The sequence below is a fragment of the Aspergillus flavus genome, chromosome 5 (assembly GCF_009017415.1).
Source record: "Aspergillus flavus chromosome 5, complete sequence".
NCBI classification, from domain to species: Eukaryota; Fungi; Ascomycota; class Eurotiomycetes; order Eurotiales; family Aspergillaceae; genus Aspergillus; species Aspergillus flavus.
In genome coordinates this window covers 1,376,361-1,400,586 of record NC_092408.1, presented here as the reverse complement: position 1 = coordinate 1,400,586, position 24,226 = coordinate 1,376,361, and the positions used below count along the sequence as shown (strand labels likewise).

The following is a 24,226-nucleotide window of genomic DNA, read 5'->3' as shown; positions in this document are numbered from 1 at the left end:
TTTTTTTTTTTTTTATATATTCATTTATTTTTCACAATCCCCTCATTCTCTCCGCATGGTGTTTGGGGGGGGCCCATGATGCAATCGATAGTCAACGCCCAGCGCGGGTATTTATTGGGACTAAACCATGTTCCTGCAACGATAAAGAACCCCAATGATAGTCGATTGCCCCTTGTGCTTATCAGGATGACCTGCATACTTCTGGAGCGATAGACATTCCCATCTAGGTATACTATTTACTGCGAGATTGAAATGGAGGAAGAAGTGAGAGCACGGGGTCCCAATCGGGTAATGTTATCCACGTGGTCCGTGCTCTTAATATGAATGAAAGGAGATTCTCTCTTCCGCTGACATGAGCACGTCGGCTGAGGAGAAGTTCCGCTCGGAAAAGGAATGGAACTGGGCGGAAAAGTACGGCTCTGAATGGTTCATCCTGCGGTGGATCACTCGTCCACTCCCCAAAAGGGTGATGGTTTCCATTAGCCGACTTGTTTGTCCCTTACCCAGACTCCTCGCAACATCGTTCCTCCGCTCCCGTCACCAGTATCTGGTTGGAGTAAGGGTTGATAACAAGTGTAATATAGGATTGTCGTGATTAAATCGAGAAAGCCTGGTTACTTGGAATTTGCCCTTTTTTCTAATTCCTTGGTATCATTCGTTTACTTGACAGCAATCGTTGGCACGAAAACAACGCCTGATGGTTTCAATTAAATACCTTAACATACCCATCAAGGGTCCATTGCATGTCCATAATCACTATATTGTACAGTATATTTCCGAGGGCACAAGCTAAACAGCAGCATAGATATACGACCATTGAGTACTCGTGACTCAACAAAGCGGAAGCCCTGCTCATCCAGATCATAGCCGAATCTTAGACCAAATGCAATCAATGGGGGTCATCATTCGAAAAAGTCTAGTTTGTACACGAACCGCCGAACCCAGAAGAACAAGCAGATCATTCAATCAATCCATTACCGACCGGGCATCTGGCCGCTCTGCATCATGGCGGCGTTCTGCTCCTGGAAGCGTTCGTTCAAGCGTTGGGAGCCCTTCAGGAACTTGTCCACACAGCGGAGGGTGCAGCCCTCCTCGCGGGAGATCAAAGACTTGGTGGTGAAGTCGTTGACACAGTCATCGAAGCAGCGCTGGACGAGCTTGGAGTACATCTAAATCGAAAGGGTTCCAGTTAGATATTGTTGGGACATGCAGGCGTAGGTAGGGATAATATGTCGAATGTTTTCTGAATAGAGCAGATGTTCGAAGTTAAATTGAGATCTGGCATCACATACGGTCATGAACTCCTTCAGCTGCTTCCTCTCCATGCGAGCGGCGAACTCGCGCTGTTCCGAGGCATTGAGTCTAGGAATAATTAGTTAGCATCAGCCAGCAGTTTGTTGTCCGCACCGGAGGCATAAACCCAAAACTAAATCAACAGAAGCCAAGGAAAACAAGGACAAACGTACCCTTCCATTATGATATTAGATGTGTAAGTTTTGAAGAGAGCGGATGATGGAGGGTTTGGCGGCGTGATAAGAAATAACAATCTTCTTTTATTCTTCTGGGCGGTCGAAGCTTCGGAGCTCTGAACAAGACCGCAGGCTCTGGTCTCACATGACCTCATGTGACGTCCACTTCACCTGACCCCGAACCCCGTGATGGTCATGTGATAACTTACATAAGTTGGGAATGGCTGAGTCATCCAGCCTCGGAGCACCGCAACGTGACGACGTCTACCAACCCAATTCGGCAAGGGTACCGTCAATCACCAGAGTAAAAAAAGAACCGACTACCCACAGGGGACCAGAACACGGTCTCCAGGCGCGGTGGCATGAAGGGAACCACGGTTGGCTGACGGTCAACCCTCATTACTCGAGCAATCAACTCGCAGGGAGAGCCTGGAGAGGCTCTCTCCAACCAGAAGATCGGCGGTGGGCAAAATACCGGCACCACGGACACCAGGGGCGTTCAACGCCCTTCTTCTGCCTTCATTGGTCATTGCGTTGTCACGGAGTCTGATTATCCCTGACTCGTCAGAGAAGAGAGAGGGGGTGGTTCTTCTTTTTCCTTTTTGTTTCGGATTGGCATTTCGGATGACACGAGAACGATGATGATTGCTGTTGGGGAAATAACCATGGACGCTGATGGTGCGGCAGTCATTTTGAACACAACGTTGCATTTCTTTAATCCATTCTTAATATAGATCAACAGTCCTTGTCAGCCGAATCGTAGTCGTCTACAGATTAATATAGTCATCGTTTGTTCTTGAACTGTTTTAGTTGAATTCTTCCCCATTCCTTCTTGCTCTGAAAAAATAAAAAAGTGTATGACGATGTATGTATAGCTTCGTCTCTGCTTCCTCACGGGACCTTCGCTTATCCTGACTAGTCCTATTAAACTCTACCTTTTCCGTTAGGGAATCCTTTAGTTTCAGATAATCCCGCGCTATAGTGAACCCTTGTTGGGTCCAGAAGAGAGACTGGATCCTTGGGTCTGGGTCCCTCTCTAAAGAAACAGTGATTGACATGAAATTTTGGTCCGACTGGTTCCTGGTCTGTCTGACGGATGGATTAAATTCTCATCTCATCAAGAGGACGTGAGCCTACCAGAGACCGACTTCTGAAGAACCACCACTTTTCTCTTCCTTTATCTTATTCTCTTTTTCCTTTTTCTTTTTTCCCCCTTTCCTTCCTCCTTGTGATTCTGGGGCCGACGGTTCTTAGCGTTGGAGCTATTGATTTTTTTTGATACACTTACCTACACACTTGCCCCGGTTGACACTGTCGATTATATTAGTGTCAATATGTTGTACCCCATACCAATAACCACCACCGCATACTAATCCCCAATCGACTTTTCGATTATTATTAGAAGAATTCTATTATATTATTTGATTGAATCCACCAACAAGAGAAGGAAAAGATTCTAGTCTCCCTATTTCCCAAAGTTGTGTGTGTGTTCTCCGATCGATCATCCATCAAATTACCGTTTTCCTTTCTTTGCCCCCCCCCCCATTCATTCATTGACAGTCCATTCAGGTCATCTCCCCATCCTTCTTTCTTCGTCCCCTCTCCCTCTCCCTCTCCCTCTCCCTCCCTCATTCTCGTCTCCTTTGCACAACCTCCCTCTCTGACCTGGATCCCCCCTTTTCATCTGCGTTCCCCTTCTGTATCTTTTATATCCTTCAACTTTCCATATTTCATAATCCCTCGTGTCGTCCATTAGAATTATTTTCCCGCTCGTTCGGTCGTGCTCGGTTCCCAATTCTCGTGGCCCACCGTGCCTGTTCTCGAGTGACTACTTGCGGACGGCGCGGCACTTGACCACCCGCTGCCACGCTGACTAGTTCCTCGTGCTATTTTGGGGACCGTTAAATCCCCCCCAGCCCCGGAATTTCTTGCGCAAACACGAAGGGCGGTGACAGATCCCTCGGTTCATCGGTCTGGACCATATAATCCTGTCGCATTGTACTAGCCTCCCGTTCCCATCACACAGCGTCCCATCATGGTTACGGGCAAATCTCAAGGCGCCGAGGCGTTTCAATCGCTACCTCCCACAACCACCCAACCTAGATTTATCGCCGCATCGCCACCGTCGAAACGCGACTTGACTTCGTGGTGGAGACAATTCAAGAGAAATACCAGGAAAGAGGAGCCCAAAGGTACGTGTGTATGCGTGGGGAGGGACATTGTTTGGGGGGAGCCTGCAGGCCGAAGTTGCGACGGGCGAGGATGCCTTACTTTGGCTAGTTTCATACCTGAAGGTCGCATTTGGTCTTGGCCCTCGACAATATCTTTCGTGAAGATACCTGTCATACGTCATGACTCGCATTTCTTGTCACCACCGTCGCCTCCTAGACCTGATGACTGACCGGCCACAGAAAAACCGCAGGGTATCTTCGGCGTCCCCCTCAATATTAGCATCAAATATGCCAACGTCGCTATTTCCCTGACGAACGACAATGGCGAGAGCTTTATCTACGGCTACGTGCCCATTGTAGTCGCGAAATGTGGGGTCTTCCTCAAGGAAAAAGGTACACACTCCGGTTGAGAACTTGTCGGTCAGTTGGCTGATCTGTGGGTTAGCGACGGATGTCGAAGGAATTTTTCGACTCAACGGATCCGCCAAGCGCATCAAGGATCTGCAGGAGATCTTCGATTCTCCCGAGAGATATGGAAAGGGCCTGGATTGGACGGGCTATACGGTACACGACGCTGCTAATGTCCTCCGTCGGTATCTGAACCAACTCCCCGAGCCGATCGTCCCATTAGAATTCTACGAGCGCTTCCGCGAGCCCCTACGCATTTATCAGAAACAGGTGCAGGGCGGGGGGCCTACAAACGAAGGCGACAAGTTCGACCATGCGAAAGCGGTCGCCGCATACCAGCAGCTAATTAGAGAACTGCCCCCGTTGAACAAACAACTACTCCTGTACATTCTCGATCTGTTGGCGGTCTTTGCTTCCAAGTCTGACCAGAATCGGATGACATCGGCCAATCTCTCTGCAATCTTCCAGCCCGGACTGCTCTCCCACCCCCAGCACGATATGTCGCCGGAAGAATACAAGCTGAGCCAGGATGTGTTGATATTTTTGATCGAAAACCAGGATCACTTCCTGTTCGGCATGAACGGGACCGCTGCAGACGAGGCGACTGTGAAGGAAGTGGAAGGGGGTATGCTGCGCCCGACCTCCCATTCCACAGTGCGGCGCTCCGTCTCAAGTGCTAGTGGTGGTGCAGAGAGTTTTCGGAAGTTTGGCAGTCTTCGCCGAAATGTTTCGGTGTCTTCCAAGAACTCTCGCAATTCGAACTCGAACAATGCCAGCCCCGCGACCCCTACGTCCATGAGCGGCGCGGGAGTCCACCGAAGCAACACTCTACCGTCCAAAATGTCGCCAGCCATTGCACAAGCCAGATACGGGCGAGTGGCCGAAGCGCCTGGTGGGAACACGCCAGGACAAACTTCGACACAGCGCTCGCAGTCGCCTAGCCGAACACCACCTGGCCCCGAACAGAAACACCAATCCCAGAAACCCCAACCCGCGAAACCCCAGCCCCCGACCCAGGGCAGTGAAACTGCCACCACAGGTCTCGTGTATGTTCACACATCTACCCACGGTCCGATTCCAATTTCCAATGCCACTGCCACCCACTCGCCCATCGCCGAGAAGCCTTCTCAAGACACTCTGGCGGTGCCCTCTTCGCCTCCGCGCGCCGCTGTGACACCAACAAAGGAGCGGAAATTATCCAGTCTTTTCAGCAAGTCACCGCCTTCCGGCAGCGAGAAGGAGCCACGGCAGCCCAACCGGCTCAAGAAGAAACGAATCCCAGGGAGCGCTAGTGCCAGTGCACAGAGTTCATCCCAGTCCTTACAAGCCGCCACGTCGGACTCGGGAATTGGCATCCCACCGCCCCGGCCGTCTGATCCTACCGATGCTGGGGGGGACACCCCCAAACCCTTGAATGCTCCTAATCCAGAAGATGATTCCCAACAAGATGGGAAACCGGAGAAGCCAGCGGGCCCGAATGAGGCTGGACACCCATCCGATACCACTTTGAGGCCATATGGGTCACGCACTCCGTCAATGAACTCGCGGTCATCATTCACCGATCTATCTGATGCTGACCCCATTGACGACGCCTCTCGCGCAGAACGCAAGGAGCATCGGCGGAGCTGGAGGTTTCCTCGGTCTACAAAACGGAGTAATGAGCAAATTGGACTCGGACTAGGGTCCCCGCCGCTCTTGGCTTCTAACCCAGGAGCTGACCGCAGTACAAGCTCGTTTGGCAGCTGGCATCACTCCAGCAAAAGCTCGCCGTCTGATCTCCAGCAGTTTGCCAGCGAGCATTCGTTTCAGCCGCTCAGCCTGGACGCTGAAGTGAACAACAATGGTAAGGACTCGTCCGAGCCGGAGAAGCGCAGCTTGTTTGGAAAGTTCAAGGCCAAGGTTGCGCAGGTTCGGGACGGAGTCATGGACACCGAAAGGGACCGGACAAGGAGTCCTCCCGTACATTCAGACGCAGAGAAATCTGTCTCAAGCCAGACGCTCTCTCCCGCCCCTAAGGAAAGCAGTCACGTGCGACCTGCTCCGCCGGCGCCAATTGATGTGACAAGAGAGCTCCAGGAAATCAACAGCACGCCAGTGTCTCCTCTCCCTGGGTCAGGTATGCCGCCAGCAATCCCGGAAGAACCGCGCACCCCGGATAGCCCTGCTGCGCCCGTCGAGCTGGAGGCGAAGAAGGAAAACGGGGTGGCGGAGACGCACCCTCCGGAGACGCGACCTGCAGAGACGGGATCTGCAGCGACTCTGCCTACTTTCGAATCCCACAAGGGAGACATCGAGACCTCTCAGTTCCTTGGGAACTAGTGTACCATCGTGTTTACAAACTTGACTTTTATTGGTTTCGCACCGGGTCTGTGCCTGGTCATGTTTCGTATGTCTTGACCATGTGATTACTACTGGAGCAGGGATATGATGGAGACCTTGGATGATGATTGTTGGGCTGGTTCGTATTTCATTTGTTTTTCATACCCCGTTTTTCTTGGTGATGCTTGATGGGCCATGATTCATGTATGTATGTTGTTTCTTTGGCTTGGTGCCATGTTGAATAGGACGGTTAGCGTGAGCTCTGGATGGGATATATAGAGCTTGGATTTGAAGGACAGGTTAAGAATAGATGCTTAGTATCTAGACTTGAATGTCATTATTACTTATTATCCACCATCGTCAATGAAGCAACACAGTAAAAACTCCTAGGTATTTGGAAATAAGAAAACCAGCAGAAACAGACACCTCAGGCTCCATGAAACCTCGGCATCCACCAAAGACACCTAAGGCATCAACATCAACCCTCGATCCGCATCTCCGAACCCATCCATCCACCATACATACTTCTCCTCAAACCACCCACAACCAACCCACGAGGCAATCGGGCGCAAGCCCAAAAAACAGAACCATAACAAAATGTCCTCAACACCCCCCTCCCCCTCCCTAGCCCAGGGCCCAGCAGCCCCCAAATCCGCTCCCCCAATCCACATCCTCCCAAACAACATCTCAAAAACCTACGCCCTCATCCACCCAGTCCTCCTCCTCGCGCTACTCGCCCTCCGCTTCAATGCCCTCGTCGCAGACCCTGTCGCCGAGCTGCTCAGCAAACTCCCTTTCCTGGCCATGCTGCAGGTAGCCTTCGTCATGACCTGTCTTCCACCCGCGGGTTCCGCAAAAGACGACGACGACAAATCCACCAGCGCCAATTCATCCTCGAGTTCGTCAAATGCAGGTTCAACGTCAGGTGTCATCCTCAAACCAGGCAAAATCGGTCTCCGACGCAAGAACACCCCAAAGTCGGAGTCGGCGTGTCTTTCTGCTAAACTCATCGTACGTCTCCTGCTAAAATACCCTCCCCCCTCCTCCTCAATACCTACCTACCCGTACATGTCCATAAACAAAACACCTGTTACACAAAAAGCCCACCCCACAAACTCCCAGAACCAAAAAAAACACTAACAAAAAGAAAAAACAGCCAGCAATCCTCTCCCTAACCCTAACAACCCTCCTCGCAACCCCCGTCCTCACAATCCTGCTTATCCTCTTCGGCGCCCCGCTAACAACCCACCACCCCGAGACGCTCCTCTGCGGTGCTCACATGGCCGTATTGACATCCACAGCGCTCATCTACGTGCACGGCGTGGACGGTTCCGTCTGGAAGGAGGTCTGGGGCGCGAGGAGACCCGCTGATGCGGTTTGGGGCGCTGCGCTGGGAACGTGTGTTGGGGCTTGGTTTGGGGCTGTGCCTATTCCTTTGGATTGGTATTTCTCTCTCTCTCTCTTCTTCTTTCTTGGGTTTTTTTTATGTTGGATTTGGTGTGAGGAGATAATGGGTTTGAGGTGAATGTGCTAATTTGTTACGTTTGTAGGGATCGGCCGTGGCAGGCGTTTCCGATTACGATTCTTGTCGGGGCTTATATTGGGTATAGTGTTGGGTTTGGGTTGGGGAGGACGGTTTTGTTTGGGAAGAGGTTGAAGATTGAAGAGGAGGGTGATGTTGTAGAGGCGAAAAAGGTGGATTGATTTTCTAAAAAATTGTTATGTAGATTGGATTGGGATTGATGGGAGGGGTGGTTAACCCGGGTTAAGGTATACATCGGGTTGGTTGGTGGGTAGGTAGTTTGTATTTTAGATTATTATCGTTAGACAGCATTAATATTGTATAGTATTTATTACTTTAGTTTTTTTGGGTAGAGAGTTAATGTATTGTATTGCATGTTGCCTTGCATGAGGTTGCATGATGTTTCAACTAGTGGGAGTTTATATATTCAAATCTATGAGCAACCGGTGCTATCTAATATCCAAGGATGATAACATTGCTGAGAACAGTCTAGCAGAATGACCAATCATTACATAGTCGTGAGCTGGGAACATAATAAGTAGAACAGTAGTGGAGGGAATGGCCAATAGCCAAGTGCAAGGATTGAATCGTGAGGAAGACAGCTTCCATCCTGATCAAAAACCCTGTCATAATGCAGTGGTAATAATAAGACCGTTCCAATCTGACCACCGAGGTTAAGCACTGGTCACAAGCCAGCGACTCGATCAGATCATATTACCGATTTCCACTCGTCGGTTTGGCGGCCATCTCGGCCGAAATGTGTCCTCCTTTGGCGTGTCGGTTCGATCGTAGTCCGAATCACTCTCGTACGGTGAACCGAGTTTCTGTTCCGTATGGACAGAAGTAGTCTGTGAATACCCCATCGTATTGGAGTCCGGACGCATGAACTCCTGCGAGTCAGCGCTCCGAATTGGGTACATTGTTTTGAGACCCATGGAATTCCTGGCTAGCTGTTGCAGCTGCTGGATATCCGAGCGTAGGCCAGAGACCTCGTGTTCGAGGCTGCGGCGGGCGTTTTGTTCTCGTCGTAATAGCATGACCAAAGCGCTGTACTGTTCTACGGAAATTCCGGCGTGATGGTCACTGAGTGAGCTTAAGGAGGGGCTTTGTAAGGTTTTTGAACGATGCAGGTGCTGTGCGCTGGGGCGGATAGTAGCGGTGCTCAAGGGTCGATCTCCTGCCGATCCGACGCTGGACGTAGCCTCACTGCCGGATGGTGGAGACTGAGCCGTAGACTTTTTGCGCTTGTGCTCAGTCGAATTCTGTGATTGTTTCCTTCCTGCCGACGCCGTGGGAGAAGGTTCACTGCGTTCGGTCTGCATGCGGGCAATAGCAAATTCGAGGTCAATCAACTTCACCTCCAAGGTGGTCAATCGCTGCTCCAATGATATACTCTCGTCGTGTTGCATAGCGCTGACCAATGTGCCGACATTTGGCGGTATGCGCTCTTCGTCCACAGGGTCATCTAAGGGGTCCACTCCATCTACGGACGGCTCAACAGCCGTCTGAGGGGCACTGACTGCAGTGCCCCGTGTCGGGGGTCGAAGAGACACCAAATCCGTCTCGGAAGTTGCACCACAAGCGGTTGACGTGACGTAAGATTCGATACTGCGTCTTCTCCATTGAATCGGAGACATCCGGTGGTTCTTGGCCAACCCCCGCAGAGCAGTTGCGCTCCGTGAGCGTCGCTTGCTGCGCAGGAGCTCGCGCCGTCGCTCATCATGATCGCCGAGGCGGGGGCTTTTACTTCGACTGTCCGCGGGGTCTGAATGAATCAACGCATCCAGGGCATCACGGGACTCGTCATCTTCCGAGAAGATTAAGCTGGGCAACGTGGCTCGGCGGGTTCGGGGTGGCCTCATTTCGAGCTTTAATAATGTATCTTCAAAAGCTTTCGGATCTTTGAGCTCATCCCGGGCCGGGTTGCTGTATTTTGATTTCAATGAATTCGAGAGCGCGGCGTAATTCGTTGTGTCCTTCTCTGGCCGCGATTCCTGGGAATTGTTGAGCCGAAAGTCCGGAGAAACCTCCTCACAACCGTCCGCCTGACCCCGTGCTTTGCGGGTGAATATTTTTCTCATGACGGTTTTCAAGGTGCTTCCGGTCCGGCGATGGGCATTGGGCCCCCGCGTCATGCTCGACATGTCCGGGGCGAAACCGAGGGCTGCTGCGGCTTTTTGGTTTCCACGAAAACTTCCTACCACGATGGACGGATCGGAGCCGCGGCACGATCGAGAGTTGAGAATCAACTGCTTGGAAGTGATGGGTGGCAGGGCTGTGTCGTAACAGATGTCGGATCCGGAGTCGGACGATTGATCACGGGGCGCTAGACAACTTCGCAGGGAGTCACTTCCAATACTGAGACTTGGGCGGGACATGCTGCAGGGATGTCGATGACACTGTATCCGGGACAGGCAGTCGAATAATGCAAGGTGATGGCGAGTTCATAGAATGAGCGGATGCAGCGATGTATCACTAGGCAAGCTGCCGGTTATCGAAAGAGGTAGCGACAGTCAAAATCGAAAAAAAAAAAAGGCTTCAAATGCAGAGTCAACGTATGGGTATCTCAAAAATTCGACAGTATCAGGCCAGGCTATAGAAGCGGGGGGGGGGGGGGGGGGGGTCAGCGTAATTGAGTGCAAGCAGCTACGAAGCGCTAACCTTGACAGGAGATAATATCATAATCTATAGGCTGCCGAACCTGTCCAAAGGATCCGAGAACGTCAGCCGTGATCCACCGGCAACACCGACTATATGAACTTACCAACAAAGAGAGACCAGAAAGGGAACGACTAGGTTGGTAGCACGGTGGTATGGCGTCCACATCAAACCACCACTCGGCATTTCTCCCCAGAGGCAACCAAAAATCAGAGTAGGAATGAGCAGGGCGCAGAGTCAAGACTAAGTTCACAAATGAGGGACCAGGGTCGCCTTAAGGGCAGAGGAAATAAACTTCACCACGCGGAGGATTACCGCCACGATGGGGGACGAGACGGGGGGGAATCACTGAAGCTTATCAAACAGGGGACGGCATGGGGGGAATGATAGTGGGCTCTGATGCATTGCGTTTGGCCAAGAGAAGGGAGGAAGGGGGTTGTGGGAAGGAGAAGCAGTGGGAAAGAGAGAAAGAGAGGAAGGAGAAGAAAAGGAAAAATTAAAGTAAAGGAATAATAATTAATAAAAAATAATAATAGTATGAGGGGAGTTGTATAGTTGCCTTAACAAGAGGTTCAACACGGTCCGGCTAGAACGCAGACTAATGGATTCCTGCAGACTCGAAGAAGGAACGGACGGGAATGAAGGAGAGGGGAAAATAGTGGGAATGATAATCAAAAGAAAAAAAGACAAATGACCGGATTAGGTTTAGAAGACTTCAAACGCAGAGGAAACGATTGACCAGGAAGAAGAAAAGGAAGAAAGAAAGAAAGAAAGAAAGAGCATTGATCCCAATTGCTCCGAGACGGACGGCATTGCAGTGGAGTGTCCACTTGGCGTGCCTTCGACTAAAAGAGCCCGTGCACGGACTCGCTCTTGTTTCAGGAGTTCCAGAATTTTCAGGGGTAAAAATTTAGATTAAAAATTGATAAAAATAAAAATAAAAATAAATTAATTTTGCACAGAATTTCAAATTACTTATTCACACGGAGTAAATGTCTACCGGATGTCCGTATGTGTGTTATGCAATCTTCTTGTCCCTCGAGTCAATCTGGGAACCATATTATCAATTGATATTTATAGTTTTGATAGTATGTAAGGATGGTTGATCCGATGTCCCACGGTTCCCATGCATTCTTGATTGATCTCGCGATACCCATGGATCGGCTTCTCCGGGCGCGACAGATCATTTTTTCCACCTGCTGCCCTGCTGCATCGAAACTTCCATAAATTAAATCCATTCATTCTTCGCGTTCAATTGACTTTCTTTCTTCCGCGTTGATCATGCGCTATTCAAAACTTATTGATGGCATACATAAAAGTAAACATTCCACATGGCTCCACATGGGCAAAAACACGAGCCTGAGGCATGGGGTCATGTGCAGACCATCAAGAATACTCATCATATTATTTTCTCTATCCGGAATACACGGCTAACCTCTTGTGCCATTTTGGATTTTCTATTCTCCAAACGACAGTCCATTCATTCTCCCACTTGAATCCTCTTCCAAACGAAGGATCCTCGAATACAGTTTTGGCCCCATTCCAACACCTCGCAGTCCTAAACTTAGGTGCGGTTGCCGACCCTCGACCATGGAACGCTTGTCAGGATCTCTCCTCCAGTGCACGTCATTCGCCATCGAGCGACAAGCAAATCAACCAACTTTTGCTATCGTCTCCACCCTTTCAAAGCCTCCCAGCACGGACACGATTCCACGGGACACCAGCAAATAGTTCGGTTAGTCTAGCTATATACGGTCAATGCGTCGGTTCCTCTCTCGGAAAGACCCCAGCACGATATCAAACGATTTCACCGTGAGAAGATGCCCGAAATTTGGGGAGATGAGAAGAATTGCTTCACCGCTAGTCCAACTTGTTTTCGAGTTTTTCTCCCCGAGATGTTGCCAAACGGACACGGCGCATACTCCCCGAAGCATGGTCGAAACTCATCCAAGGAACGATATGCGTGACGAACCTCTGGGTCTGCAATCTATCTGCTCCGGTTTAATCTATACGCAACAACGGGTATCGCTTCTCGGCCAGGGCATCCGATCACTCCCCACTAACGATCTCATATCGACCTTGTCCGACATAAAGAGGGGATAATGTGCTCAATGTCCTCCACTATTTACGGTTGGAAAGCGGGAGGCCTAAAACAGGCTCTTTCCCCTCATGGTGAGTCTGAAACGCGACACGGACCAATTGGAGAGGGATCACGGTCATGCCATCCAGACCGGTGAACCGGGTGGAGAGAGGACCGAGTTCAGCCTGCATATGATGTCAATTGTACGGTTCTGTTCTCAATGATACTACTCACATTCCCCCGAAAAAAGTAAGTCATCAACATTACAGATCACTTCGTTTTTGAAATAGCGCACCGCACCCAGAGATCAAGAATCGGCGCCTTGTGCCACCTTGCTTCATCTCTCATGTTTACTTATTTCTGTCCAACATTCCCAAACATTAGCGTTTCACCAGACACCAGCATCCGACAACAGAAACACCGGAACAAAAATAAAGAAATAAGAAAATACGTCGCAGACGTCAGAACACACTAAACCGGCCTTGCAGTGATAGTCTTATGCAACGATGCGCTGGACATGCATGGTAAGAGTGGAGCCCACCAAAAGCTGAGACGCACCAAGTGGCTCCCCTTACAGGTTGTCTCCACAGTCCATCCAGGACACAATTCCTGAGGACTCGTCCGGAACGTCGCTCGTCTCGTTCGCTCTTCGAGAATGTGATCGGGTAGACCTGCATAATCCTGGGAAAATCGATGCGATCTCATTGGACGCCTTGTCCGATCTGAGAATTTGGAGAATGTCGTATTACCCTGCCGTTGTACAGGATACAGGACGCATATATACTCCGCCGACACTTACGTTGACACTTGCGGAATATATACCATGTACAACACAACTCCGAACCTCGACCTCAATCCAACATCCACCACACCCACACCCCATACTCCATACCCCCAGCGACAACAGCTCAGAAAGAATGATCATACCCCAAACAAGCTACATCCCCGAACCCGAACAACCCCAGACACCACCAGTAACCCACATGAAACACCCACCAGCCTTTCTACTATTTATATGTTCTTCAGCTACGTCCATCCCTCCCCAATCCGCTCTCTTCACACGTCCAAGAATGCACTATAACTCAAAAAACACCTCAAAATCACACCATAAAACCCGACAACCCCACAAAAACAATATATAAACACCCATCTCGGCAATAACCATAAACCAAAAGTAGCACCACGTTTAGCGGCGCGATAACCACTCCCAACTAACAAATCAAAACCCCCCGAAGCGATAACGCCTGTGCCCACGAAGATAATCGAGGAGACGGACTGTATCAGAATCCCGACGCTTAGCGGCAAATGTCAGCGCTGATCGCGAACGGGCCCTAGACTAGTTCAGTAGTGAGCGACGTCTCCGTTGAAAAACTAAGAGGGGCGGCGGGACGCATTTGCACGGTATTTGGAATTGGGACATTTGCTTTTTTTCTTACCCCTGATTATCTTTTCAGCATGCTCGGTTAGTCAAGAGAGTAATATGTAGTCAGAAAGAGAGATGATATACTTGTGATATTGTATCTTGTAGTGTTGCGCTGACGGCTTCCAGGTGTATTCAAACGTGCATAAAGGATTTGGGGGCCCTCGTGCTAGAAGAGGTTAAGCCAAGACGACTAGCGATTTAGGCTCCATGCAAGATCGCAGTCAGCGTTGACGTGGCAGGTCTAGATGCGTTCCCCTCACGATTGGTACGTTGGCTTTGGGACGCGGGGGCTTTTGGTGGTGTGTTGGTGTGTGTTTTTTTCGCTGGGTTTGTGTTATTGAGAGGTTGCTGACTGTCCTCGAATGGTAATTCGAACTTCGATTATATATAAGATTCCATGGTCTCATTGGAAATCTATATATTGTCTTGAGTTTCTACGGTTCTACCGGCGTTATCGTCATGTATAGTGACCTTCTCTGATCGCATTGATAAGAGCATTTCTCGGAAATGGTATTGACGTGTGAGGCTCTTTGATATGTCCATGATTTGGTCCTAGTTCTGCATTGACTAGACAAATATATATGTAGGAATGCTTCCAACGCATTCCTACAGAACGAGAGCATCTAGAGGATGCTAGCGAATCCGAAGCCTTCCCTTTTGATGTAACCAGATACAGGAGAGTCTAGTAGGCCGGGTTCTTTTCATGAATTGCTGCAGAAACTCACCCAGGCGCGACCTGCGGGGTTACTTTCCTATTGTCATCGACAAAGGGGTTGATGTAACGTAGGGTGGGGGGCGCCATAGTAGCAGCGATGCTGCTCGCAATTTCCGCATCTTCAAGGTTGTGGCGTATTCCCGATTGGGTGTGAACAACTTCAAGGGGCTTGTATCGATCGTGTCGGACTATGTTGGCAGTCTCTACCAGCACCTTCCTTCCGCCGTTAAGGGGTATTGTGTGTTGCCTGGGGTAGAGATGAGACTGAGGTACGGAGCAGATTGTTCTTTCAGAGCAACCCCCCAGCATCTGGGTAGCGCAAGTCGGCGTTCTCTTCCAAGAATGCCATCCACCGCTTGAGGAACCCGCTTCCTCTATTACAGAAGGCTTTGTTAGCAAGATTCAATCCAAAAACACTAAGTGAACTCGTAGGACTGAGGGGTTGTCCTAGTTAAGGCAAGGGACTCACTTGCTGATGGTCTCCGAATCACCACAGACGCAAAGATGCCGTTTGGGGCGCGTCATAGCAACTAGTAGATAAAATCAGCATATGTACGCAGCAACAATGGAGGCATACGTACCGTTCAATCGCCGCTTCTCTCCCAAGAAACCGACTTCGTTCTCACTGTTACTTCGCACCAGGCTGACGACAACAGCCTCTTTCTCGCGACCCTGGAATCCATCCACACTGCCCAGCTCGATACCCGGATACTTCTCCCGCAACATCTGCGACAGGATAGCTAGCTGGCCGTTATAAGGGGTGATGACGGCGATATCCTCGGGTTTCAATCCCGACTGCACCAGGTTGTCTACGTGCTTCGCAACAACCATTGCCTCCATTTCATTGCTTTTGCTCTCACCAAGTAGGGCCTCTTTTTGCCCTACCTCTTTGTCTTCAGTCTTCTCGGGGAAATCGCCTCCTTGTGTGTCCCAGAACACCAGCGGTTCTTTTGTATCGTCGGTCTCCTCTACATCGTATGGTAGGTCCTTCAGAAGACGTGCTTTTACCGCATCGCCCGCCATCAGTTTAGACTCGTACAGCTCGTCTGACGGAAACCGCATGATTGTTTCGTGCATTCGGTATTGTGTAGTTAGCATTCTTTTGATGCTCTCGCCATGGAGCGAAAGTAGTCGATCGAACATAGTCGTTTCGAGAGACATTTTCCCAAGAACTCCGTTGTCACCATCGTTGACAGTGTCCACCTTCCCTGCCTTTACATCTTTAGACTTCTGATCAGTGGACTTAACAGTTGGAGGCAACTGTAAATGATCACCAGCAAGAACCACCTTCGATGCAGAAAGCAGCGAAATCCAGCATTGCGCCTCCAAAGCTTGACTAGCCTCGTCGATAATCACAACATCGAACTTCTGGTTCTTCAATTGATGGCCACCTGCCCCATGTAGAGTTGCAAGAACCACACTGCTCTCTCTAACCAGATTATCCACGCATTTGGACTCCCGCTCCCTGAATTCTCGACGTAACTCTTTCAAATCCTGGTAAATCGCCCGCTTCTCTCTTCCAAACCTAGTCTTCCGAATGCTAGCTACCTTCTGATCGATCTCCTTCCGAACATCCCTCACAATAGAAGCAGCATCCGACGTATGGGTGAGGACTTCCAACGAATGCTCAAGAACAGACGGCAACAAACGCGCCGGATGACCAATACGCACAACGGGCACTTTCTTCGGAGCAAGTCTCTCGACAATATTATCCACGGAGATATTCGACGGCCCGCAAACAAGCACCCGTAATTTCCGCTGCACCATCTGCAAGATAAGCTCAATCAAGGTATGTGTTTTTCCAGTCCCCGGCGGACCATGAATAAGCGCAATATCCCGCGAAGCTAAAGCAAACCGAATAGCCTCCTTCTGCGAGTCATTCAAACTCGGATCGTTAAATTCAACATCGCCCACTGCCCCATAATCAGGTGGCAGCGGCGTCGTATGTCCAAACGCAACCCGCATGAAATGTGTATAATCGGACTCGATGATTTTCCCCATCTTCTCCATCGTCTGCCTCATCCGTCGATACGTCACATCATTCGCAAGCTTTATCAACCAGAGTTTCTTCCCCCATAGCTCCTCGATCGCCTCATCGTCTTCCTTGGACCGTCCTCCGCCGCCCTGTTGACCAAACGCAACCCAAACGCTCCGCTCCCCAACCCGAGTAACAACACCTTCCGGGCCCTTGGGCGGTCCTGTACCAGCTGGCTTCCCATCTTTGCTCGCTTTGTCCTTGCCCATTTTCTTCGTAGAGCTCCCGATCTCATTCACCCGAACCACGTCACCCACGCGAATTCCATGTGCACCTAACTGTGGCTCTCCATCCTTCCCATGGCCATCTGTGTTCTTCGTAGAAACAGCTGCATCGGCGCCGAATTCGCCCACGACACGGCCGCCAAGACCGGTCCGGCATTGCGAGAGGACGATCCCCGTTAGCGCATAGCCTGTTGCTTGGAGGGTTCGTCTAGTAGAGGGTGAGACGGATGCGGCGGTACTCGCGAGCGTGGAGGAGGAGACTTCGGCTTCGTGTTCTTGGAGGAGGAGCTGTTGTTGGGTTTGGGCGAAGAGGGGTATGGGGATTGGTGTTGGTGCCATGAGGTAGGTTTCCTTGGTATTCATATAAGCATTAGTTTCGTGTCAATGAGATTCATGTGTGTTCCTATTCTGGCCTCAAGCTTGGTTGGCTGTATGGGGTGCTGTATAAAGTTGTATAGAGCTTTTTGAGGTTGGTTTGTTATGTTCGGAATTAAGAGTGGGGTTTTATGTCCGCGGGGATGATTTCATAACTCGGTCTGCTTAGTCATGTGTTTACAACGTTGGAGGTAAAGTTGGTTGATCAAAGTCTTTCGATTGGATTACACTGGGGATAGGTATTTGAGGATATTAAATCTCTTCTGTACGATTGGCAGGTCAAAATGGACTTGGCGATATACATGGGCCCAGTACTTCTATCCATAACGCCCCACGATAATACTGGGTCTAACGGCCTCTATAGGAAGGACGTATACCAATGTGGAACGAAATCACAACTCATTAGCTAAGCTTGAGAGATACAATTGTCAATGAAAAGAAAATAACAAGTAGACAGAGCGTAAGAGAAGAAACGAGATATTCACAAGCACATCCTCCATACTTTCTTGGGGTAGACAGCTGCATCCCGGTGATTGGAGTAAGTCATTGAATTTTCTCGGGGCGTTTTGTTAGTGAATAAATGTGCATCAGCAAATTTCTAAGATTAGAAGACCTGTCCAAACCTGTGTGACCTGTGCAAGAAACTCTGCGTCTCAGGGTGGAGCGCGCAAGAGGAATATTATGTAAGGTTTTGTTGATCTCATGATCAAGCATTGGAAGACGAAGACCAAAGAATAGGTGAAAGATATGGGATAATCCGGTGGTAAATAATATCATCCCGAGTTCGTTTTGCCCCAAGCTGGAGTTTTATGTGTTCAGATGTTTTTGGCCAATAAACGGCATGTGGCTGGGTTTGGATCTTCCATGGCATGCAAACCCCAGTACAGCCCGTTCCGCGTCCCTTTCATATGAACGCTCATCCGCCAAATATACACGAAAGTCCCGGAGACCGCGTAGGTCTGCAAATGCCTTAAGAAGCTTGCGCAGGTATTTGTTCCTACTCTGAGTTGCTCCATTGCCATAGTTCTTCGTGCCAAGGTCGATGATTGTGAGGGATAGACGAGGAATATCAAAATGTTCACGGATAAAGCGGCGCAACACTGACCAAGACAGCAATGCTGCATCCTCCACTCTGTGGGCAGTTCTGGCAGGGCTTCGAAAGGTCAATGGAAACTTGAACGTCAGGTGTCTGATCTGCATGAAGGACGACGTAGGGATATAATGCAGGAGTCTCATGATGAGCTCAGGATCTTCATCCGTGAATGCAAAGTTGTTCTTCGAGAAAAAGACCCGACGCGCATCCTCATAGAATCCTCGACTGACTAGAAAATAGGGCGTGGGTGAAGTAAAGCAAGAACAGGTGGTGGAGAACGCTGTTTGGCGAGCGTAGCAGAAGCACATGGCTCGCAGAGGTGAACAAGTACCGCAACAAGTGAGGGGATAAATGGTCGGTCGTTGACGTCTGCGGTCTTGCAAAGTTACTAGGCCCTTTGGACACTCTGAAGCCATGATATAAGGATCAGGGCGGTTGATCAGAAGTTGCTCGAGTATAAGAAGTTGGACCTCTTTTGGGAGGCGAAGGAATCCAAACGGAGGTCTATCTCCAAGGTTGTTGGTTAGCCTCCAGCAGGATCGCTTGACCACAGCTCGAATGTCATTCTCCTGGTACTGATTGAGATGAATTGCACACTGGGCCAAAGAAGGGAAATGATCCATTGCGCACATCAACTTGTGTGCAACCTCCAGATCCTTAACCCTGCACTTCAGGCTGAAGTACGTGAGAGAGGGCATCCTTACGGCAGCCAAATCACAGAAAGCGACCCAAATCTTCATGATTGTGCGATGGACACCCCCATATAGCTTGAGAAAGCGTCTGTCACAAGGACCCAGGTCAATGTGAAGATATTTCAAGTGCTCCATACCCCAAAGTGTCGCGTCACGGAACTGGCAAAAGTCTGCCTTTCTGTAGAGCATAGCGCTGAATCTGTTGAGGCCAAAAAACATAGATCCAATTTCATCACGGACGGCACGAGAGGTCTGGAACAATGCAGTGGGCAGCCTAGGGTGAGTACAGCCCCTGTCAACAAATGCAGTCCATGACCCCTTAGTCTCACGCATGGAGCTGCGATTACACAACGGTTGAATATTGGGGTTCCTTCGGACACACTCGCTAGAGATATCTATCAGACAAGGGCGTAGCAGTCCAGCGTATTCCAGGATTTTGATCTTGGCAATTTCTGGCAGACTAAGAAACGATATACCCTGCTGGAATGAGGGGCCCATGTCGACCTCCATAGTAGAAGGGCCACACAAAGAACATGCATCGGTTGACGGGGATTCCTCCCTGCTGAGGTTTTCCATAGAAGAATTTGGAGGGTTTAATTCATTGTACAATTGCCAAAAGGCCTGCTCATCGGGATCCAAGGTATCCATTTCGGGCCTGTTGTGATTGTTGTGACAGCACAACAGTCAGCAGGTTGCCAGGGAGTCATGAGGACGAGCATTTGATAGTGAATAGGGATGGCGGGGTCTTACACGTAGTGAATCAGAATGTAGGTAGAGGGTCGCGTCGTAAGGAGTGCTCAATGGTTCATGAAGTTTGATTATGAATTGCGATCAGATATTCAATAGATGGGCAGGCAAGTTGGCTGGAGCATCACAAAGGAAGAGAAAGTAGGAATTGCAGCGACGTTGACTACACGGGAGGAGGAAGAGTAGAGGAAGATATTAGACGAGAAATATTTGTCCATGGAACGAAAGTCAATTGGAGGTCCGTAGTTCCCAACGGGGAAATCAAGTTGGAGCCAGAAGCTCGTGCCTGGGGCACTCCAGTCACTCCCCCTCGATTTTTACTTCCACTCCGCCTTCAACACTCTCCTCCTTAGCATCAACCTTCTTGCTAGATACAAGGCCTCTGATCTCGCTTTTGCATAGTTTCGTCCCCGCGAGGTCACAATCCCCGCATTTCCTACCTACTGGTAAGCAGACCGTCTGTCCCAGCCCAACAAGAAGCTTGTTGATCTCGTGCCATTTATCCTTTGGCAACCATGATTCCAGTGCCTTGCGAGTGTCCTCCGGTGTTTTCGTCTTATTCCAGCCCCAGAGGTTCGTTATGCGATGAACGTGGACATCAACTCCAATACCTTCATGCTTTCCCCAAGCGGCGCTCATACAGAGATATGCCATCTTCGGACCTACTCCGGGGAGCTTCATTAACTCCTCGGCAGTGGATGGAATGTCACTCTGGTACTGATCACGAAGAATGATAGCCGCGGCCTTGATATACTTGGTCTTGTTGTTGTGGAAGCCCACCTTACCGATCAATTCGTTCAGGCGCTCGGGGGAAACAGCCAGAATATTCTCGAGATTCAAAGTACTGTCTCTGAGAGGCTTTTCTAACTTAAAAGTATCTTCGTCTGGCTCTTCCTTGATCATACTAGTCTCTATCAGAGGAGCTTCGCCATCCCCAAGTTCAGTGTGCAATCGCTGCATCGCCACGGCCGTGACGGTGTCCTTCGTTTGAGAAGACAGCATCAGCGCAACAAGAGTCTGAAATCGTCGGTCTCGCGGAGATGATGCTCGCCAATACAATTCGGCACACCCCATGGTATCAACCGGAGCCGTCGGGTTAGCCTCGCGCATCTTTTTGACAGTGGCGTATATCGTATCCCAATTGGAGGGTGGTTCTACTTTGAATGAACCATCCTCATCTTTAATTTTTCGCGCAGGAGCGCGGCGTGTTTTCTGTGCTACAGGCTCAGTCTTGACGGCTTTTTCAATCGTCTTCTCCGGAACCCTTGTTGAAGCTCTAGAGTTGATTTTCCGCGGTGGCGCAGTGTCCACCTTACTTTTCCGCCGTTTCGCCGGGGGCTCCATTATATCTTCAATATCCACCGTGTTGAGAGACGAGAGAGATGATGTTTCATCGTCATCACTCGCAGGTAACTTCGGTTCAACATGACCATTAGAGCTTCCATTATAAGCAAAGCTCCGCAGCGCATTTAGATTGGAAGAACTGCGCGTTTGCCGGCGCGCAGGAGGTGAAAGCGCCTGCAAAACTTTTTCAGTTTGCTTCGATGCTCGAGACGTTCGCATGGTGTAATAAACAGGGCTCTTATGTATATGTAGCTAATATATGTTGTGACCTTCACATGAATCAAGGATCGACGGAATTTTTAGGGGTTGGATAGGCTGGGTCGCCAAGCGCATTCCACGCGGAGCGGACGATCGCAGAACCGCATGGGGAAGAAAGACCCACGGGTCGGCTGTTAAGCCTCGGCGCAACTCATGTCGCGGTGTGAGTAACCACTAAGTTTGCCGTGCGATTTACTTCCCCTTGCTTTTAATCCTCTTAGTCCCTGCCGACAACAGCAACGCCCACCTATTTGAATTAAATCTCACATTCCGATTTCTCCGATAATAAACAAGCATCTCAGCGCGCCAAGTTCGCGATCCACATTCCAGATAACACCCCTCATGGCGTCATCCTCCACCGTCAAACGCCTCCTCAGCGAACTGAAAAACTACACAAACAACCCGAATGAGCACCTCCTCCACCTCGGACTCGTCGACAACGATGACCTCTTCCAGTGGGAGGCAGTACTCAAGGGTGTAAAGGGAACTCCATACGAAGGTACCACTTTCCAACCCACCTCAGCCGGCCCTCCCCGCTTCACCACCCGTTCAAAGAACCTCGACTAATGAGATACAAAATCCAGGTGGCCTGTGGTCCCTCTCAATAACAATCCCCCCAAATTACCCCAACGCACCGCCCACAATCCGCTTCAACACCCGAATCTCCCACCCCAACATCTCCTTCACCACCGGCGAAATCTGCCTCACCCTTCTCACAACGGAGCACTGGACTCCCGCGTATACGCTCTCGCAAACCCTGACGGAGATTCACCAGCTCCTGACGAACCCAGAACCCGATAGTCCGTTGAATGTGGATGTGGCGGTCTTGTTGAGAGACGGGGATATCCCGGCTTGGGAGAGTATCGTGCGGTATTGGACGGAAGAGGAGAGGTGGCAGGGTCCCGAGTCCGCTTCTTTTTCGCGGGCTTAGATTTCTTGCATGTTAGTGGTTTGAAGTGAAACCGGGGAAATGTTGGTGAAAGATGGGTGGCACCGATTAATTTCAGATTACTTTATTTGTCTCTCTCCGTTTAGTTATGTCGATATCATGACCAAGCATATATATATATATATATACTACGTACCAGAAGAACCATTTCATTTACAAGTCGTCAAGAAACACAAATCCAGCATATCTACCAATACCTCGATTGCTCAATATCTGCAATACAGAACAGAGATCTAATTATGCACACGCTCGACAGAACCAGATGTAAGGAGAGACATGTCCACGCTCGTAACACCAAACCCTAGACCCCGAACTTCAAAGGAGAGACACATGTCGGAAGAAGACGCCAAGTATGCAAGGATCGTAAGCCGGCGTTAGAAAGGGTAAATAAAATACCAACATAACAGTAGACTATTTTCAGAAGAGAGTAAAAAAAAAAAAAAAAAGCAAAACGCCATTTTATGCAGAAGTGAAACAAGGTCAAATTTTCAAGAACATAATGTCCCGATTACAGCGCCATGGCCACGACGGCAGCACCACCGACCATGACGAAGAGCTCACGGGTAAGACCGGTAGTCGGGGCCGCGTTATCAGTTTGCAGGCCCGGGGCGGCGCTGGTGGGCGTGGCGACGTCGGTTTCGGTGGGGTGCACGACGGTGATGGAGGTGATGGTGCTTTGCTCGCCGTTGGGGAGAGTGGTGGTGCTCTTGTAGGTGGAGGTGTAGGGGGTTGTGTGCTTGGTTGTTTGTTCGGTGGTTGTGGGCTCTGGGGCGGTGGTGGTGGTTTGCATGGTGGTTGGGCCCTTGGTGGAATCTGCGCTGGTGTTGGGCTTCTCGGTGGTCTTGTCCGAGGTGGTCTTTTCGGAGGTGGTTGGCTTGTCGGTGGTAGTGGGCGTGGGTTGGTCGGTGGTGGTGGGCTTCTCGGTGGTCTTCTCAGAAGTGGTCTTGTCGGAGGTGGTTGGCTTATCGGTGGTGGTAGGCTGCTCACTGGTGGTGGGCTTTTCGGTGGTTTTCTCCGAGGTTGTTGGCTTCTCGGTGGTTGTGGGCTGCTCACTGGTAGTCGGTTCGACGGTGGTCTTTTGAGTAGGCGTGGCCGTGGTGGGTTGGGCTGAGGTGGTTGGTTCCGCCTGAGAAGTCGACGAGTCAGACGAGGAAGCAGAAGAAGCCTCTGTAGTGGAAGGAGAGGAAGTAGAGGGAGCTTCAGTGGTGTGGGAGGAGGGAGCTTCCGTGGTGGAAGAGGGAGCTTCAGTGTTGGAGGAAGGAGAGGAAGCTTGAGTAGGAGAGGATGGTACTACAGCAGTGGCTGAGGGCTCTACAGCGGAAGAGCTGTTGTCCCTCTTGAGGTTCAGATGGGCGGCCAGCTCTCTATCCTCGGCAGTGAGAGCGTCCGCAGCATCTTCGTCGGAGCGGAAGACACCATGGCTGAACTTCTCGAACAAGTGAAGAGCCTTGTGGAGGGAATCGGACTGGTCGGCCACCGTGTTGGTCTCGGACTCGACCTGCTCAGGGGCGGTGGTCGCAATCGCAGAGGATGCGACCAAAGACAAGAAGGCAAGCTTCAGAAGACGATTCATGGTGACTGTTGCTGTCGGATGGAGGAGTATACAGATGAGTCGGGTGGTTGATTGGAGAAGCTGATTGGTAGACTTGGCGGGTGGATTGATTGGCAGTAAAGGCGACAAGTTTGGAATGCAATTCTTATCAATTGGAAAACTGGCGGGAACCCCCTGTCGAGTCGGTTGGAA

The 24,226-nt window shown here is 50.2% G+C and overlaps 10 protein-coding genes across 10 annotated transcripts; 5 read left to right on the top strand and 5 right to left on the bottom strand.

The window, feature by feature from the left end:
- Positions 1–352: 352 nt before the first annotated feature.
- Positions 353–595, top strand: F9C07_6441 (uncharacterized protein; the record flags this gene model as incomplete). The annotated part of the gene is made up of 1 exon (XM_071511465.1): positions 353–595. The coding sequence occupies one exon, from the start codon at positions 353–355 to the stop codon at positions 593–595; it is 243 nt and encodes an 80-aa protein (XP_071364358.1).
- Positions 596–974: 379 nt separating this feature from the next.
- Positions 975–1,624, bottom strand: F9C07_6442 (putative mitochondrial intermembrane space translocase subunit Tim9; the record flags this gene model as incomplete). Its single annotated transcript, XM_041292768.2, has 3 exons — positions 975–1,169; positions 1,293–1,362; positions 1,467–1,624. 3 exons carry the CDS (start codon positions 1,622–1,624, stop codon positions 975–977), a joined length of 423 nt encoding a protein of 140 aa, XP_041147472.2.
- Positions 1,625–3,504: 1,880 nt separating this feature from the next.
- On the top strand, positions 3,505–6,680 carry F9C07_2284681 (uncharacterized protein; the record flags this gene model as incomplete). The annotated part of the gene is made up of 3 exons (XM_071510713.1): positions 3,505–3,817; positions 3,881–4,033; positions 4,086–6,680. 3 exons carry the CDS (start codon positions 3,505–3,507, stop codon positions 6,365–6,367), a joined length of 2,748 nt encoding a protein of 915 aa, XP_071364357.1. The 3' UTR covers positions 6,368–6,680.
- A 284-nt stretch (positions 6,681–6,964) lies between these two features.
- Positions 6,965–8,071, top strand: F9C07_6444 (putative GPI-anchor biosynthesis protein; the record flags this gene model as incomplete). Its single annotated transcript, XM_041292787.1, has 3 exons — positions 6,965–7,378; positions 7,524–7,810; positions 7,918–8,071. 3 exons carry the CDS (start codon positions 6,965–6,967, stop codon positions 8,069–8,071), a joined length of 855 nt encoding a protein of 284 aa, XP_041147470.1.
- A 522-nt stretch (positions 8,072–8,593) lies between these two features.
- On the bottom strand, positions 8,594–10,267 carry F9C07_6445 (uncharacterized protein; the record flags this gene model as incomplete). Its single annotated transcript, XM_041286315.1, has 1 exon — positions 8,594–10,267. The coding sequence occupies one exon, from the start codon at positions 10,265–10,267 to the stop codon at positions 8,594–8,596; it is 1,674 nt and encodes a 557-aa protein (XP_041147469.1).
- A 2,038-nt stretch (positions 10,268–12,305) lies between these two features.
- Positions 12,306–12,650, top strand: F9C07_6446 (uncharacterized protein; the record flags this gene model as incomplete). Its single annotated transcript, XM_071511466.1, has 1 exon — positions 12,306–12,650. One exon carries the CDS (start codon positions 12,306–12,308, stop codon positions 12,648–12,650), a length of 345 nt encoding a protein of 114 aa, XP_071364356.1.
- A 1,793-nt stretch (positions 12,651–14,443) lies between these two features.
- Positions 14,444–17,796, bottom strand: F9C07_1640219 (DNA helicase). The gene is made up of 3 exons (XM_041292756.2): positions 15,347–17,796; positions 15,235–15,295; positions 14,444–15,139 (listed from the first exon to the last, which is right to left on the bottom strand). Exons 1-3 carry the CDS (start codon positions 17,385–17,387, stop codon positions 15,055–15,057), a joined length of 2,187 nt encoding a protein of 728 aa, XP_041147468.2. The 5' UTR covers positions 17,388–17,796; the 3' UTR covers positions 14,444–15,054.
- A 410-nt stretch (positions 17,797–18,206) lies between these two features.
- F9C07_2222509 (uncharacterized protein) lies at positions 18,207–21,679 on the bottom strand (the record flags this gene model as incomplete). Its single annotated transcript, XM_041286306.2, has 2 exons — positions 20,292–21,679; positions 18,207–19,664 (listed from the first exon to the last, which is right to left on the bottom strand). Exons 1-2 carry the CDS (start codon positions 21,492–21,494, stop codon positions 18,207–18,209), a joined length of 2,661 nt encoding a protein of 886 aa, XP_041147467.2. The 5' UTR covers positions 21,495–21,679.
- On the top strand, positions 21,680–22,987 carry F9C07_2284675 (putative ubiquitin conjugating enzyme). The gene is made up of 2 exons (XM_041292767.2): positions 21,680–22,032; positions 22,118–22,987. The coding sequence occupies exons 1-2, from the start codon at positions 21,876–21,878 to the stop codon at positions 22,462–22,464; spliced, it is 504 nt and encodes a 167-aa protein (XP_041147465.1). The 5' UTR covers positions 21,680–21,875; the 3' UTR covers positions 22,465–22,987.
- A 3-nt stretch (positions 22,988–22,990) lies between these two features.
- On the bottom strand, positions 22,991–24,055 carry F9C07_6450 (putative GPI anchored protein; the record flags this gene model as incomplete). The annotated part of the gene is made up of 1 exon (XM_041286303.1): positions 22,991–24,055. The coding sequence occupies one exon, from the start codon at positions 24,053–24,055 to the stop codon at positions 22,991–22,993; it is 1,065 nt and encodes a 354-aa protein (XP_041147464.1).
- Positions 24,056–24,226: the final 171 nt, after the last annotated feature.